Source organism: Geotrypetes seraphini, chromosome 12, assembly GCF_902459505.1.
Source record: "Geotrypetes seraphini chromosome 12, aGeoSer1.1, whole genome shotgun sequence".
Classification (NCBI taxonomy): domain Eukaryota; kingdom Metazoa; phylum Chordata; class Amphibia; order Gymnophiona; family Dermophiidae; genus Geotrypetes; species Geotrypetes seraphini.
Window position 1 is genome coordinate 120,264,953 of NC_047095.1, and position 17,131 is coordinate 120,282,083.

Sequence of the window (17,131 nt, forward strand, 5' to 3'; positions counted from 1 at the left end):
AAGTATTTCCTTAGATTACTCCTAAGCCCATCACCTCTTAACTTCATCCCATGCCCACTCATTCTGGAGCTTCCTTGTCTCACGCAGATATTTGAATATCTTTATCATATCTCCCTCTTCCGCATTTCCTCCAAAGTATACATATTGAGATCTTTAAGTCTGTTCCCGTACATATTATGTGGAAAGACCATTGACCATTTTAGTAGTCTTCTTCTGGACCGACTCCATCCTGTTTACATCTTTTTGAAGGTGTGGCCTCCAGAATTGTACACAATATTCTAAATGAGGTCTCACCGGAGTCTTATACAGAGGCATCAATACCTCCTTTTTCCTACTGGCCATACCTCTCCCTATGCAACCTAGCATCCTTCTAGCTTTCGCCGTCACCTTTTCAACCTGTTTGGCCACCTTAAGATCATCACATATTATCACACCCAAGTCCCGCTCCTTTTTCACGCACAAAAGATCTTTACCCCCTAAACTCCGCCAGTCCCTACGTTTTTGCAGCCTAAATGCATGACCTTGCATTTCTTAGCTGCCAAATTTCAGACCAATCCTCAAGCTTCAAGAGATTGATTTATTTATCTAAAAAGTTTCTCAACAGCCTATTTCTAGGTGGCTTTACCAGTAGTACCATATATAAAATAAAAGAGACAGGGCTTATACAAACATCAAAGATTACAGATCATTCAGTGTAAACAATTGGTTCACAGTGGTACACAATGCACAGAATTAGGCAGAAAAGTATAGTTATTTACCTGTAACTTAGGTTCTCCGTGGAATGCTTCTATAAAAAAGTGTAGTGGATTTGCATGCACTGCCTCCTTGAGATGCAAATCTATTTCGTACATATTCATTGTGGATATCCTGAAAACCTGACCTGCCTGTGACACTCGAGAACCAGAATTGCCTACCCCTGTTATAGACCAAAAGAAGAATCTTATAGGCAGGGCTACCAATAGACTGCTGGGCTTGGGGCAAACAGTTGTAAGGGCTGCTGCCCTGCCACACCCCTTCCCCCCCCCTTGCACCATCAGTCATAGGTAAAGTTCACCCCATCTACCTTCACAAGCCTCTCTCTCTCTCAAGGGGTTTCTGACTTTCACTCACTGCTTGCGGATAACTCAAAAACTTCCCTTCTGATGTGTCAGGAAGGTACATCCCGAGGGGGGAGGGGGGAGGGGGAGAGGAGAGACGTGGCAGTGGGGAAGTTTCCAGGACAGCCGCAGGTAGCGTGTGAGAATCGCTGCCGCAGCTGCCAGTAACCCCTTTTGAGACAGGCATGTTAAGGGAAGGACGGGAGGGAGATGCAGGACCATGAAGCAGTTTTGTCGGTCCTCGAGGGCCGCAATCCAGTCGGGTTTTCAGGATTTCCCCAATGAATATGCATGAGCTCTATTAGCATACAATGAAAGCAGTGCATGCAAATAGACCTCATGTATATTCATTGGAAAATCCTGAAAATCCGACTGGACTGCGGCCCTCGAGGACCGACATTGGACACCCCTGGTCTAAGAACTCCCACCGATTCAACCCCCAGAACTCGCTCTGACTCAACTGCTGGGAGATCATGACCCGCCACGCTAATAGGGCGCACTAGAGGAGAAGGAATGGAACGGCGAACAAAACAGTGGTGCATTTATCCAGATCAAGCTTGAGTTTATCGTGAGACAGCCACGTGGCCACCTAACCAAGTTGGCGGTTCAACTCGTATTTTGACTCTGGCAGGCAAGGAAGAGTGTTGTATTTGCAGGTAGGGATTTCATCTCGCAATCTTCATGTTCTTGCGTGGATTTTGCACCTGAAAATCAGGTGAATAGTCTGTTGGTATTTTTACTTGGGCTGCAGGGACGTGAACAAGGCTCAGAGGTCGTGCATTCATATTGAGGGGGGGAGGGGTTACCACGTAGCTCTGAAAATTAACTTGTAAGGTCCATGGGTACAAAGTGTTTGGACCAGGGGGTCTCAAAGTCCCTCCTTGAGGGCCGCAATCCAGTTGGGTTTTCAGGATTTCCCCAATGAATATGCATGAGATCTATGTGCATGCACTGCTTTCAATGCATATTCATTGGGGAAATCCTGAAAACCCGACTGGATTGCGGCCCTCAAGGAGGGACTTTGAGATCCCTGGTTTGGACAGTCAATAACATTCCCTTCAGTTGCTCTAGAGCAGGGGTGTCAAAGTCCCTCCTCGAGGGCCGTAATCCAGTCGGGTTTTCAGGATTTCCCCAATGAATATGCATTGAAAGCAGTGCATGCACATAGATCTCATGCATATTCATTGGGGAAATCCTGAAAACCCGACTGGATTCCGGCCCTCGAGGACCGACTTTGACACCTGTGCTCTAGAGCAGGGCTGCCCAAGTCCGGTCTCAAGATCTACTTGCAGGCTAGGTTTTCAGGATATCCATAATGAATATGCATGAGAGAGAGAGATTTGCATACCAAGAAGGCAGTGCAGGCAAATCTCTCTCATGCATATTCATTGTGGATATCCTGAAAACTTGGCCTGCCAGTAGATCTTGCGGACCGGACTTGGGAAGCCCTGCTCTAGAGCTACTTTCTAATCCCCTCAAATCGTATTATCTACATTTTTCAGCTCCTGCGCTCTCTGTATTTTACTGGCGTCTCCTCTGGTATTTTCAGTCCTCTACTCCTTACATTTTGCTGAAAATACCAGGAGAAACTCTTGCAAAATGCAGAGGGCACAGGGGTTGAAAATATCGAGGGGAGACTGTGTTTTGCTGAAGTCTCCTCTGCTATTTTCAGTCCTTGTACTCTCTCCATTTTGGTATTTTTAGCCTCCTGTGCGCCATGTATTTTGCTGGCATCACCTCTGGCATTTTCAGCTTTTGCCCTCTCGGCATTTTGCTGCTTTTGCCTTTGCCCTCTCGGCATTTCTGCTTTTCAACCCCCGCGATATCCATATTTTCTTGCAGTCTCCTGTATTTTCAGCCCGTGAGCTCTCGGCATTTATGCTGGAATCCCCTCTAGTATTTTTAGCCCCCCATGAGCTCTCTCTATTTTCAGCCCCTGCACTATCTGCATTTTGCCAGTATCTTTCCGACACTCTCAACCCTCACACCCTCTGCACTTTCTTAGTCTCTTCCAGTATTTTCAGCCCCTGCACTCCCTGTATTTTTCTGGAATCTCCACTGGTATTTTCAGTCCTTGTACTCTCTCCATTTTGGTATTTTCAGCCCCTGCACTCTCTGCATTTTGCCAGTATCTTTTCCGACGCTCTCAGCTCCCACACCCTCTGCATTTTCTTGCAGTCTCTTCCAGTATTTTCAGCCCCTGCGCTCCCTGTATTTTGCTGGAATCTCCACTGGTATTTTCAGTCCTTGTACTCTCTCCATTTTGGTATTTTCAGCCCCTGCACTCTCTGCATTTTGCCAGTATCTTTTCCGACGCTCTCAGCCCCCATACCCTCTGCATTTTCTTGCAGTCTCTTCCAGTATTTTCAGCCCCTGCGCTCCCTGTATTTTTTTTGCTGGCATCCCCTCTGATCCTCTAAGCAGCTGGACAGAATTCCTGCAAATCTCATGCAAGGCATTGCTAATTCATGAAGATTATGGTCACAAACATAGATTTCCATTTCATTCTCTGCTTCCTCTGCACCCCCCCCTCCCCTCCCACCCTTTGTCAGTAGTGAGATGGAGCTCTTTCCCCTCCAATTCTCCTGTGGGAGACATGATCTACAATCCATTTCCTAGTTAAACTGCCAATTTTACTTCTTTCTTTCTAAATGGAAAGAACCGCCTTGTTGGGTCATGCTTCCATTAGTAATGATACATTTCCCTTCCACGTCTGGTTCTGTGTCTTTTCCTGCCCATCTGAAACCCATTTCAGGCCGAGGCCCAGCTTTGGATAATCCACAGGTCCTCTAGAGAGAGAAATAAAGCAATGAGTCTATCCTAACTCCTAAGATTTGGTTCGCTAATTGTAGGCATATGGTCTTTATCAGCAAGGCTATGGTACCCGCCAAGCCCTTTTTGAATCCCACCGCTGCCACTAACTCTCCCTGTGTGACAGAGCAGAGACAGAACTGTAATACCGGCAACACCCAGGCTCCGATCCTTTTTCTGCTACCATCACTATCCATCCAGTCGTGTCCGACCCTCTGATACTCTATAGGTCAGTCCTCGCCCATGCTTCCCCGTTTTTCCCGGCTTCTTTCAATTGCTTAATGTTCATTTCTGTGTCATTCTTGATGGCATCCGGCCAACGGGCCTTTGGTCTCTCCTGCTTCCTTTTACCACTGACCATTCCGAGTAGCACCTCCTTTTCTACTGAATTCGCCCTTATCACACGCCCAAAATAAGTCAGTTTCTGTCTGGTAATCTTGTCTTCCAGGGACTACTCTGGGTTTCTATGATCAAGGACATCTTTGTTGTTGACCTTAGCTGACCATGGGATTCGTAGAAGTCTTCTCCAGCACCACAACTTGAAGGGTTCGATTTTTCTTCTATCTGCTCTATAACAAGGGATCTCAATCCAGGCTTGGAGCCAACACCTAGCTGGTCAGGTTTTCAGGATAAGCACATTGAAAATGCATGAGAAAATTTGCTTACAATAAGGTAGGACATGCAAATCTCTCTCAAGCATATTCATTTTGGGTATCCTGAAAACCTGGCTAGATTGGGTGTTTCCCAAGGACTGTCGAGAAAGTGTAGTTACTTACCTGTAACGTAGGTTCTCCGTGGACAGTAGGATAGTCCCAACAGCTCCCAATTTGCGGATAAGCTCTCCAATAACTCAGAGAGATTTTTTTTTTCTCTCTCTCTCTGAGCACGTGCAGTGCCCGGGCCCCACTGGGCATGCCCGAGCCCTACCCATTTCCCCCTGCTTCCCCCTAATCCCCAGGATGTTCCTAGCTGTGGCCGGGTCGGCCGTATGGGGAGGCGGGTGGGTTGTGTGGCTGACTATCCTGCTGTCCACGGAGAACTTATGTTACAGGTAAGTAACTACACTATATTTGCCTAGCCAGGCTCTAATCCTATTGCTGACACCATCTCATCTATGACAGTCTAGGGCTGTGAACACAAAAACTGCGATATCTGCCAATCCGGGCTCCAATCCCACTGCTGCCACCAACTGATTGATTTAGTTGTGCATGTACGCAATGATTTGAATGGTATTATCTGGTTTTTTTTAACTCTTGTAAAGATTAGGCATGTTCTTTTGCTCTCCACTTAACTCTCCCTACTTGACAGCTTACTGCTATGTGCTCGGAAAGTGCTACCAGCAGATCCAGGTTCCAATCCCACCGCTGCATCATTGTGGAATAACCTACCACTGTTTTTAGCAGCGATTATCACTGCTTCTTACTCATAAATGTTTTTCTTTTGCATTGCAGGCCTGTTTTACCACATTGCCTGACAAAAGAAGGGAAGTAAGCAGTGAACGATGCTCTCACACGCTCTCACAGTGTTCCTTACCACTCTGGTGCTTGGGGCAGCCGGTCTCACCGTCTTCACCAAACAGTTCCGATCGAAGAGGGCAACTGGCAGCAATGACACTGATCCGTTGATGCACAGGGCGTCCGGCGAGCACCCGTTCGGGCATAAGCTGGAGGGAGAAAAACAGATGGTTTTCACGCACCAGATCAACTTGCCGTCACAGAGCTGCGAATGCCCCGACAGAAATCTGGTGAGGACTTTGCTGAGCCGGCTGGAGGCCCTGGAGACCCAAGTGATGGCGCTCAAGCAGACGTGCCCAGGAGGAGGAGGGACCCGACCAGGGCCAGGTAGGTGCACAGCAGAACAAGAAAGGGCGAGTGCCAAAACATTCAGACTCAGCCATGATTACTGACCATTGCTGGGAATGACTGACACTATGATACTGTGATTATCGTCACTTATTGTGGGGTAACAATGCCACAAATCTCTGTCACAACTAGACTGGGATAGGGAAATGCATTCAATTTATTAGTGCCAACTGGCTCCAGATTCGCCCAGGGTTCCAGTCCAGGTTTTACTCCAATGCATGCAGGGATTTGTAGTTCTAATTTCCAAGACTGCACGTTCCCAGTGACTGCCTGCTAGTTAGGGCTGCCATCTTGTTCCAGGTCAACCAAGCTTATCCAGTCCTGGTTTTGCTCCACTGTTTGATGTCATTTCCTAATAATATCTGCCATTTTTATAGTGATACTGCACAATACGATATTATTAACGTTCAGGTATAGCAAGTCCCTCCACCTAAGAGCTTACAGCCCAAGAGGCAAATTTACAACCGGGATCCCCAATTTGGAAGCCCCAGTGCTGCAAATGGAGCACTTATTTTATAATTCAGGAGTTCTCAACCCAGACCTTGAGACACACCTAAGGCAGGCCAGGTTTTCAGTGAATATGCATGAGACAAAGTTGCATACACCAGTGGTTCCCAACCCTGTCCTGGAGGACCACCAGGCCAATCGTGTTTTTGGGATTGCCCTAATGAATATGCATGAGAGAGATTTGCATATAATGGAGGTGACAGACATGCAAATCTGCCCCATGCATATTCATTAGGGCTATCCCAAAAACACGATTGGCCTGGTGGTCCTCCAGGACAGGGTTGGGAACCATTGGCATACACCACCTCCATTGTGTATGCATTTATCTTTTTCTGTTTTTTCAACTATATTTTTTGACATTTTTCAATTACAACAATAGAAAAATAACAAAAAACAGCAACAAGCAAGAGAGAAAAGGATCACAAAAGCTGCTTAAGGTTGCCAACTGGCTCCAGATTCATCCAGCAAGGTTGATTCAGTCCTAGGTTTACCCCATTGCATGCAGGGACTTGTAGTCTTCTTTTTCTTAAAGCATATAGTGTGGAAGTCAGAAATGCAAAGTCCCTGAATGCAATAGGGTAAAACCTGGCCTGGATCAACCCTGGTCAGGCAAATCTGGAGCCAGGTGGCCGCTCTAAAATGACTGGCAGAAACCCACGCCACTTATACTACGGCATGTTCAGGTATACCTAAACTTTACATGTCATGCACGTAGGTGGGAGACACGCCCATGTCCTACCTATATACCCCACTCACATACAGTGGCACAGTGAGGGTAGGAGGTGCCGGTGGCAGAGGCACCCCTTGCCCCCTCCTCTCCACATCCCCCGCCACACTCTTACCCTCCCTTTCCATCCCCAAACCTCTAAATCTCCACCTGCGTGAGCAGCTTCTCTGGCCTGCTGCTCGCGCTGGCATTCCCTCTGACGTCACTTCCTGGCTCCACGACCCGGAAGTAATTTCAGAGGGAGCAGGCTAGAATAGTTGCTCGCGCCGTTGAAGATTTTTAAAGAGGTATTGGGGGGGCTGGGGAAGGGAGGACACGAGTGTGGCATGGGGTGCAGAGAGTTATCAGCGCCCCCACCAAGATGGTATCCGGGGTGTTCACCCGCTTCCCTTACTATGCCACTGTCTACATACACTAATGCTCTTAGGCTTGAATTGTATAAATGGCACCATTACTCTCAGATCTCAGTGATGTAACTCCATTGCTGTTAGATGCTGACATCAAATTTATTTATTTTAAAAATTTCTATACCGTTTAAAACTAAACGGTTTACATCATTTATGTACACTATTTTTTTTTAGAGATTTTCTTTATAATATCTAAAGTTTTTTTTCTTTATATTGTATTTATATTATTCATATATTTCAAATATATTTTATTGAGCTCAGGAAAAACTGCAAACAATGATACAAAACAAACTTCAGATACACTCAATTTTTTGATATTACAAATCCAAAGTCCCCCCCCCCCCAAACCACCCCCCCAATCCCCCCCTTTGGGTCCTCCTTCGGAATACAACAATAACAAAGAGAAAAGTATCAAAGAAAACAGGCATACCGGTTACATCATATGTGACAAAAACAGGAAGTCAACAGTTGAGCACACGGCTGCGAGCCACAGGAGTCATAGTAGTCCAAAATGGTTCCCAAACACATTGAAATGGGCCTGGTAGAGAGGAAAAGTCCTGCACATCACGCCGCTCCCACATCAGGAGAGTAATCATCCGGCAACGCCAAGTGGAGTAATCCGGTGCATCCCCCTCGAGCCATTTCAGCAAAATACACTTCAGGGCAACGAGGACAGTCTATATTATTCATATATAATATTATTCATATTATATTCATATATAATATTCATATTATCTTGCGTCATGCATATAAATAAATAAAAGCTTAGATTGAAAAACTTAGCTTGATTTGTTTCAGTCAGCAAAGGGGGCTTTTTTTTCACCAACATGTCACACGTTTTGCTTTCGCTGTCTTAGGGCGAACCTCCCCCTATAACAAAAAGATAAAATCAAAAATTATCTCTATCATTAATCAATCTAAACAGAATTCAAAGATAAGCCACAGATTAAGTATAGTATTTTGTATGAGGGCATACATCTAATGTAGGGTGACCAGATTTTCCGTTTGGAAAATCTGGACCCCTAGACCCCTCCCATTCCAGCCATCCTCGCCCTCCACTGCCTGCTCACGTCGGGCAGGACGTCTCATGTGTGTGCGCGTATGACGTCATCGCGTGGCATCCACGCACGCGCGGATGCCCTCTTTCCCGACGCGGTGTGGAGGAAAGCTTTTCAAAACCTGGACAAAGTGGCAGGTTTTGAAAAGTCATCCGGACCCCCGGGGAATTCCAGACGTCTGCTAACCCTAATCTAATGAATGAGACAAAAACTGCTGTTTGAAATCACACACAGAGTTAGACATAAAGGCCCCGATTCTAGAAATTGCGCCTTACACAGGTGCCGAGCAAGGCGGCGCCCAGCATCCGTCAATCTCGAGTTAGACGCCATTTATAGAATCGCACCCAGCTCCGCTTACGTTGGACTTAAGCGCCGGTAGGCACCCCCTATTTACGCCAGAGTTGTCTTGGCGCGGAAGTCCAGTTTAGGTGCCTAGATGCAAAACGTGCCCAAACTCTGTCCCTAACCACGCCCACTCTCTGGTGGATGCCTTGGACTAGGCCGGGATTTCTCAACTCGGTCCTGCAGTACCCCCTTGCCAGTAGGGTTTTCGGGATATCCACAATGGTTGCCGTACCTTAAGAAGGATATGGCGTTACTCGAGAGGGTTCAGAGGAGAGCGACGCGTCTGATAAAAGGGATGGAAAACCTTTCATACGCTGAGAGATTGGAGAAGCTGGGTCTCTTTTCCCTGGAGGAGACTTAGAGGGGATATGATAGAGACTTACAAGATCATGAAGGGCATAGAGAGAGTAGAGAGGGACAGAAAGAGAGAGAGAAAGGGAGACAGAGAGAAATAGAGAGAGATAGAGAAAGATTGGAGAAACTGGGACTCTTTTCCCTGGAGAAGAGGAGACTTAGAGGGGATATGATAGAGACTTACAAGATCATGAAGGGCATAGAGAGAGTAGAGAGGGACAGAAAGAGAGAGAGAAAGGGAGACAGAGAGAAATAGAGAGAGAGAGAGGGAGATAGAAAGAAAGAGACAGAAAGGGAGACAGAAATAGAGAGAGATAGAGAAAGATTGGAGAAACTGGGACTCTTTCCCCTGGAGAAGAGGAGACTTAGAGGGGATATGATAGAGACTTACAAGATCATGAAGGGCATAGAGAGAGTAGAGAGGGACAGAAAGAGAGAGAGAAAGGGAGACAGAGAGAAATAGAGAGAGAGAGAGGGAGATAGAAAGAAAGAGACAGAAAGGGAGACAGAAATAGAGAGAGATAGAGAAAGATTGGAGAAACTGGGACTCTTTTCCCTGGAGAAGAGGAGACTTAGAGGGGATATGATAGAGACTTACAAGATCATGAAGGGCATAGAGAGAGTAGAGAGGGACAGAAAGAGAGAGAGAAAGGGAGACAGAGAGAAATGGAGAGAGAGAGGGAGATAGAAAGAAAGAGACAAAAAGGGAGACAGAAATAGAGAGAGATAGAGAAAGATTGGAGAAACTGGGACTCTTTTCCCTGGAGAAGAGGAGACTTAGAGGGGATATGATAGAGACTTACAAGATCATGAAGGGCATAGAGAGAGTGGAGATGGACAGATTCTTCAAACTTTCAAAAAATAAAAGAACAAGAGGGCATTCGGAAAAGTTGAAAGGGGACAGATTCAAAATAAATGCTAGGAAGTTCTTCTTTACCCAACGTGTGGTGGACACCTGGAAAGCGCTTCCAGAGGACGTAATAGGGCAGAGTACGGTACTGGGGTTTAAGAAAGGATTGGACAGTTTTCTCCTGGATAAGGGGATAGAAGGGTATAAATAGAGGATTACTGCACAGGTCCTGGACCTGTTGGGCCGCCGCATGAGTGGACTGCTGGGCACGATGGACCTCGGGTCTGACCCAGCGGAGGCATTGCTTATGTTCTTAATGAATTTGCATGGAATGGAGGCAGGGCATGCAAATCAAGTTTAGGCCTCTTCATTGTGGATATCCTCGACTGGCAAGGGGCTACTGCAGGATCGAGTTGAGAAACACTGGACTAGGCACCTACCTACAAGTTGTAGGCGCCTACTGAGTTATGGGTATTAAACAGGGTAGTCTAGATCGGCTACAGTTGATACAAAATACGGCAGCTAAACTCATCTTTGAAAAGAGAAAGTACGATCATGTCTCCCCTCTGTTGAGAAAGCTTCATTGGCTTCCAGTTCGTTTCAGGATACAGTTTAAATGCGTATGTGTTATCTTCAAGTTCCTTTAAGGAATATTTGACCCTTCAATTCCTTTATGTTGGAATACTACTAAACCTTGCTATTCGAGGATTACACAGATATACAAATTATCGTTTCCCTCTTCTAGAGGACTTAAATCTGTTGGGAAGCTTAGCAAATCCGTGGTGTTTAAACTGTAAATTTGTAGAATTTGTTTAAACTGTAAATTGGTAGAAATTTGGAACAAACTTCCTGACACTGTCAGATTGATAGGTCAGCTACAACAATTTCGGAAAGATCTAAAAACTTGGAGGTTCACACAATATCTCAAGGACTTACCTACTGAAGTGCCACAATAATCGTATATTTCATTCTTTTAGTTTTCCATTCCATTTTATACCTTAATCTTAACTATCAGTGCTTTCCTGGAAATGATGCATTAATAGCATTTTAAGTCTTTAGGTTTATACTTTATGAAATGCTCTGATCTTAATCATATGTGAACCGAGTTGAGCTCCTTTGGGAGATGACCTGGTATATAAACTGAAGATTAGATTAGATTATTTCATTTAATACTAACTGATTACCTGGCATCGCCCAGATATTTATTTATCCCAATTATCTGTCTTTTTTGTTAATTTTTACGTCACCCCCTTCCCACCCCCACAATATTTTTCCCCAGATAGAAAGTCTTATGTACAGTATACCAAGTTTGGTTGAAATCTGTCCATAGGCTTCAGAGTTATGCTGGAACATCATCTCAGTGAGGCCGAAAACTTTGGGGTAGACAGTAAAATCTGTCTTTTTTGATAATTTTTACATGTCATCCCCTTCCCACCCCCACAATATTTTTTCCCAGATAGAAAGTCTTATGTACAGTATACCAAGTTTGGTTGAAATCTCTCCATAGGCTTCAGAGTTATGCTGGAACATCATCTCAGTGAGGCCGAAAACTATGGGGTAGACAGTAAAATCTGTCTTTTTTGATAATTTTTACATGTCACCCCCTTCCCACCCCCACAATATTTTTTCCCAGATAGAAAGTCTTATGTACAGTATACCAAGTTTGGTTGAAATCTGTCCATGCTGGAACACACACACACAGATACATCAAGTTTCAAGTTTATTAAAGTTTTGATTTGAACGCAATATCAAGTAATTTCAATGCGTATAACAATAATAATTTGGGGGGGGACAAATAAAAACCATTTAAAACAATAAACGTACAATCTTCTCCACAATTATTTAAAGATACATAAGGAATACAAGGATTTTATATATATAGATACTGCCCTTCCGTATATAACAATAGAGCGGTTCACATAATCAATTAAATATACAATAAAATTAGCTTCTTCTAAAAAAAAACAAAAAACCAAAACACCCATCCCCCACATAAAATGAAAAAAATTAAGATAAACATTAAAAATTGCAGGCTACAGTGAGTAAATCCGAACCATATCCGGGTCGTCCAACTGACTAGAAAAGGCACCTACCCCCCCACTAATAATTTTAATTTTTGCCAATTAGGAGATCATTATCAGCGCCAATTAATCTTTTTAAATAATTAGCCCTTCCTCCCCCTTTTATAAAACTGTAGTGCAGTTTTTAGCTGTTAGCGCCCCAGCCGGCGCACTCACAGGAATTCTATGAGCGTTGGAGCTAAAACTACGCTACGGTTTTATAGAAGGGGGGGAGGGGGCTAAGTTAGGCCTGCCAATCTAGGTGCCTAACTTTAGGCGTCCTTTACAGGACCTGGGCCAAAATGTACACTACACTGCGTGGTACGACCGTGACAGAATTTGCCTGAGCGCGAATCGTCCCAGTGACTCGCGTTGGCCCAAGCAATATAAAATTTCTCAGAAAATGAGGTGACGGGGCTGAAGCGCACTGGACAATCGTGCGACAACCAACCCGCTAAGACAATTGCGCGCAGGACGTCAGCGCGCTGGATTAAAAGGTAAGTTTAAAGCGCTCCGAGGGAGTGTGGGGGGGGAAACCCCTCCACACACTTTACTTAGAACAGTTGCCGCTGCCATTGGGGGTGTGTGGGGGTGGGTGGGGAAGAACCCCCCCCACACACATACTTACAGAGGAAACTGTAATTTTTCACTAAAACTCTGGGAAAAATTACACTTTCCTCTGTAATGGGGGCCCCCCAAAATCCCCCAATGGCAGTGGTAATTGTTCTAAGTAAAGTGGGGGGGGGGGGGTTTCCCCCAAACCCCCTTGGAGTGCTTTAAACTTACCTTTTAATCCTGCGCACTCTAATGGGGGCCCCCCAAAATCCCCCAATGGCAGTGGTAATTGTTCTAAGTAAAGTGGGGGGGGGGGTTTCCCCCAAACCCCCTTGGAGTGCTTTAAACTTACCTTTTAATCCTGCGCACTCTAATGGGGGCCCCCCAAAATCCCCCAATGGCAGTGGTAATTGTTCTAAGTAAAGTGGGTGGGGTTTCCCCCAAACCCCCTTGGAGTGCTTTAAACTTACCTTTTAATCCCGCGCACTCTAATGGGGGCCCCCAAAAATCCCCCAATGGCAGTGGTAATTGTTCTAAGTAAAGTGGGGGGGGGGTTTCCCCCAAACCCCCTTGGAGTGCTTTAAACTTACCTTTTAATCCCGCGCACTCTAATGGGGGCCCCCCAAAATCCCCCAATGGCAGTGGTAATTGTTCTAAGTAAAGTGGGGGGGGGTTTCCCCCAAACCCCCTTGGAGTGCTTTAAACTTACCTTTTAATCCAGCGCACTCTAATGGGGGCCCCCCAAAATCCCTCAATGGCAGTGGTAATTGTTCTAAGTAAAGTGGGGGGGGGGTTTCCCCCAAACCCCCTTGGAGTGCTTTAAACTTACCTTTTAATCCAGCGCACTCAAGTTTCAAGTTTATTCGAAATTTGATGAATCGCTATACATAAAATACTAAGCGAATTACATTAAAATCCAAATTTGTACATACGTTAAAATACATAAGAATGATAATAACAAATCAAAAAAAGGGGTTAGACCTACAGACCAACAGACTTGACTGGATGGAAAGGGATGACGGGATAAGGTTACAATATTAATCATTTTAAGAAAAGGGAGACAAAAAAGGAGAAAAACATTAGGAGGGGACGTCCTGCACGCATTTGTCCTGCGCGCGATTGTCCCACGTGCTGTCATCTATGAACCGAAAATGACTTCTACCCAAAGGTGGGTCAGTGGTAGAATCTGAAGCCTGGGCTTCCCTGGTTCTCGGGCAATCGCTCTAACAATTAGGTCAGAACCCTCTCTCACTTATTGCCCTGAAAACTTCAGCAGCGGCATAGCAAGAGTGAGTGGGGCCCGGAGCGGCGGCATCCCTCCCCCACCCTCTCCTCCACCCCTTCGCTTCTTCCCGAATCCTCCCCCCCTCCAGCCCCTTCCCTTTTGAATTCTCCAGGCGTGAGCGACCTCGTGAACTTGCTGCCCGCATTGTCGGCTATCCGTCTGGCGTCACTTCCTAGGCGCAGGGTTCAGAAGTGACGTCGGAGAGAGGCGACATCGACGCGGGCAGCAACTTCGTAAGGCTGCTTGTGCAGGAAAAATGAAAGAGGTACGAGGGAAGGGAAGGGGGTGCATATGCGTGGCAGAGGGGGTTTGGAAAGGAGTGGGGGAGGGGCAGAGAGGGGGACCGGTGCCAGCGCCCCTACTAAGACTGTGCCCGAGGCAGAGCACCCCCACCCCTTCAGAGACTGAAGTCCCTCCATGCAATGGGAGCAGAACCCGGATTGGATTAACCTGGTTATGACCAGGGATGAGGTAACAATTCTTCCCTTGATAGGGAGTCGCTGATATTAATTGTTATTTTTGGTTTCACTACAGGACCGGCGGATGCCCGAGCCCTGTGTGCTCAGCACGGAAAGTTTGACCAAGCAGCCTGCAAATGCCAGTGTGATGCCGGCTGGAAGGGTCCCACCTGCTCCGAGCCTTCTTGCCCCTCCGATTGCCACGGCCGGGGCACATGCGTGGACGGCTCCTGCTTTTGTCAGGATGGCTTCATGGGGGAGAGCTGCGAGGAAACTTCCTGCCCGGATGACTGCAACGACCAGGGCCGGTGTGTGCAGGGCCGCTGTGTCTGCTTCCGCGGCTATACGGGCCCCAGCTGTGGAGACCCCTCTTGCCCTGAGGATTGCGGCTCCCACGGGCGCTGCGTCCAGGACGTGTGCATCTGCGAGGAGGGCTTCAGCGGACCGGACTGCAGTACTAAAGCCTGCCCTGAGAACTGCAGGAACCAGGGCCAGTGTTTTGGTGGGAAGTGTATCTGTGATCCCGGCTTCACCGGGCCAGACTGTGGCACAAAAACTTGTCCTGAAAACTGCAGAAACCGAGGCCGGTGTGTTAATGGGAAGTGTGTGTGCGACGTTGGTTTCGCCGGACCAGACTGCAGCACAAAATCCTGCCCTGAGAACTGCAGAAACCGCGGTCGATGTGTTAATGGGAAGTGTGTGTGCATTTCCGGCTACACCGGACCAGACTGTGGAGCAAGAGCCTGCCCTGAGAATTGCAGGAACCGCGGACAGTGTGTCAACGGAAAGTGTATTTGCAATCCAGGGTACACTGGGGTCAGCTGTGGCAATCGAATGTGCCCTGATAATTGTAGCAACCGGGGACGGTGTGTCGATGGCCGATGCATCTGTGATACTGGCTTCAGCGGACCTAACTGTGGCACCAGAACCTGCCCGGATAACTGTATGAGCCAGGGACAATGTGTCGATGGGCGTTGCATCTGTGATACTGGCTTCACCGGGCCCAACTGTGGCACCAAAACCTGTCCAGATAACTGTATGGACCAAGGACAGTGTTACAATGGGCAATGCATCTGTGATACTGGCTTCACTGGGACAAACTGTGCCACCAGAACCTGCCCAGGTAACTGTATGGACCAGGGACAGTGTGCTGACGGGCGCTGCATCTGTGATTCTGGCTTCACCGGGCCAAACTGTGCTTCCAGAACCTGCCCAGATAACTGTATGGACCAGGGACAGTGTGCTGACGGGCGCTGCATCTGTGATTCTGGCTTCACCGGGCTAAACTGTGCCACCAGAACCTGCCCAGACAACTGTATGAGCCGGGGAAAGTGTGTCGATGGAGAATGCATCTGTGATTCCGGCTTCACTGGGCCAAACTGTGCCACCAGAACCTGCCCAGATAACTGTATGGACCGGGGACAGTGTATCGATGGCCGCTGCATCTGTGATTCCAGCTTCACCGGGCCAAACTGTGCCACCAGAACCTGCCCAGATAACTGTATGGACCGGGGACAGTGTGTCGATGGCCGTTGCATCTGTGATTCCGGCTTCACCGGGCCAAACTGTGCCACCAGAACCTGCCCAGATAACTGTATGGACCGGGGACAGTGTGTCGATGGCCGCTGCATCTGTGATTCCGGCTTCACCGGGCCAAACTGTGCCACCAGAACCTGCCCAGATAACTGTATGGACCAGGGACAGTGTGTCGATGGCCGCTGCATCTGTGATTCCGGCTTCGCCGGGCCAAACTGTGCCACCAGAACCTGCCCTGATAACTGTATGGACCGGGGACAGTGTGTCGATGGCCGCTGCATCTGTGATTCCGGCCTCACTGGGCCAAACTGTGTCACCAGAACCTGTCCAGATAACTGTATGAGCCGGGGACAGTGTGTGGACGGGCAGTGCATCTGTAAGCCTGGTTACACCGGACAGAATTGTGGCACTAGGACCTGCCCAAATAACTGCAGCAACCAAGGCCGGTGTGAGAACGGCAAGTGTGTGTGTGACGAGGGCTACTATGGGCCTATCTGTGGCAACAAAGCCTGCTCCAACAACTGCAACAACCGAGGCCGCTGTCTGAAGGGTGCCTGCGTGTGCCGTCGTGGCTACACAGGGCCAGACTGTGGGGAGGCAGTCTGCCCCAACGAATGCAGCCAGCGGGGCACGTGTCAGGATGGGAAATGCCTCTGCGCTGAAGGCTACGGCGGGGAAGACTGCTCAGAGGGTAAGGCCCAGGGACCTCTGCACTGTGGGGTAGAGTCATGAGAGGGCGCCAAAAATTAGGCCCGCTAAGCGCCAGTGCTATAAGATCACCTGCGCGTGACATTTCCCAGATGGAATGTAGCGTACGTCAGCATGCGTGCGCATGCCTGACGAAGGAAGTGATGGACTTCTGTAGCTTGTGGTGCGCAACTGCAAGACACGCCCCTAAAACATGGGATAGCAAATTGGAATAAACTTGAACCTTGAAGACCCACCCATGGACACGCCCCCCCCTTTGCTGTTGATTTCTATAGCATGTAGGCACCTACATGCAGTTGCACATATAACTTTAAAATTAGCGCCAATTAACGCTACGTAAGGGCTATTAGTACTCAAGACAGTAGTGTAGCCAGACCTGTTATTTTGGGTGGGCCCACAGTTGAGTGGGCCTTTTCTAGGATTACCAGATTTATTCGTGCAAAAAAAAAAAAAAAAAGAGGACACATGGCCCCTTCCCATTCTGCCCCCACATAAATTTAATTTCTTTCTT

General features: G+C 47.4%; 2 protein-coding genes across 9 annotated transcripts in view; one reads left to right on the forward strand and one right to left on the reverse strand.

Moving 5' to 3' along the window:
* LOC117346117 (class I histocompatibility antigen, F10 alpha chain-like) overlaps window positions 1-8,228 on the reverse strand; it is a 63,850-nt gene extending 55,622 nt beyond the window's left edge. The window contains exon 1 of the transcript XR_004536560.1: window positions 7,842-8,228. The gene's annotated coding sequence lies outside the window, so the exon portion shown is untranslated. The remainder of the gene's footprint in view (window positions 1-7,841) is intronic.
* Window positions 1-17,131, forward strand: part of TNXB (tenascin XB) — a 112,443-nt gene that overhangs the window by 19,386 nt on the left and 75,926 nt on the right. For all 8 annotated transcript variants that reach the window (XM_033915505.1, XM_033915504.1, XM_033915507.1 and 5 more), the window contains exons 2-3: window positions 5,360-5,749; window positions 14,453-16,603. In XM_033915505.1, the coding sequence (XP_033771396.1) occupies window positions 5,410-5,749; window positions 14,453-16,603 (2,491 nt within the window). In that variant the 5' untranslated portion in view covers window positions 5,360-5,409. The remainder of the gene's footprint in view (window positions 1-5,359; window positions 5,750-14,452; window positions 16,604-17,131) is intronic.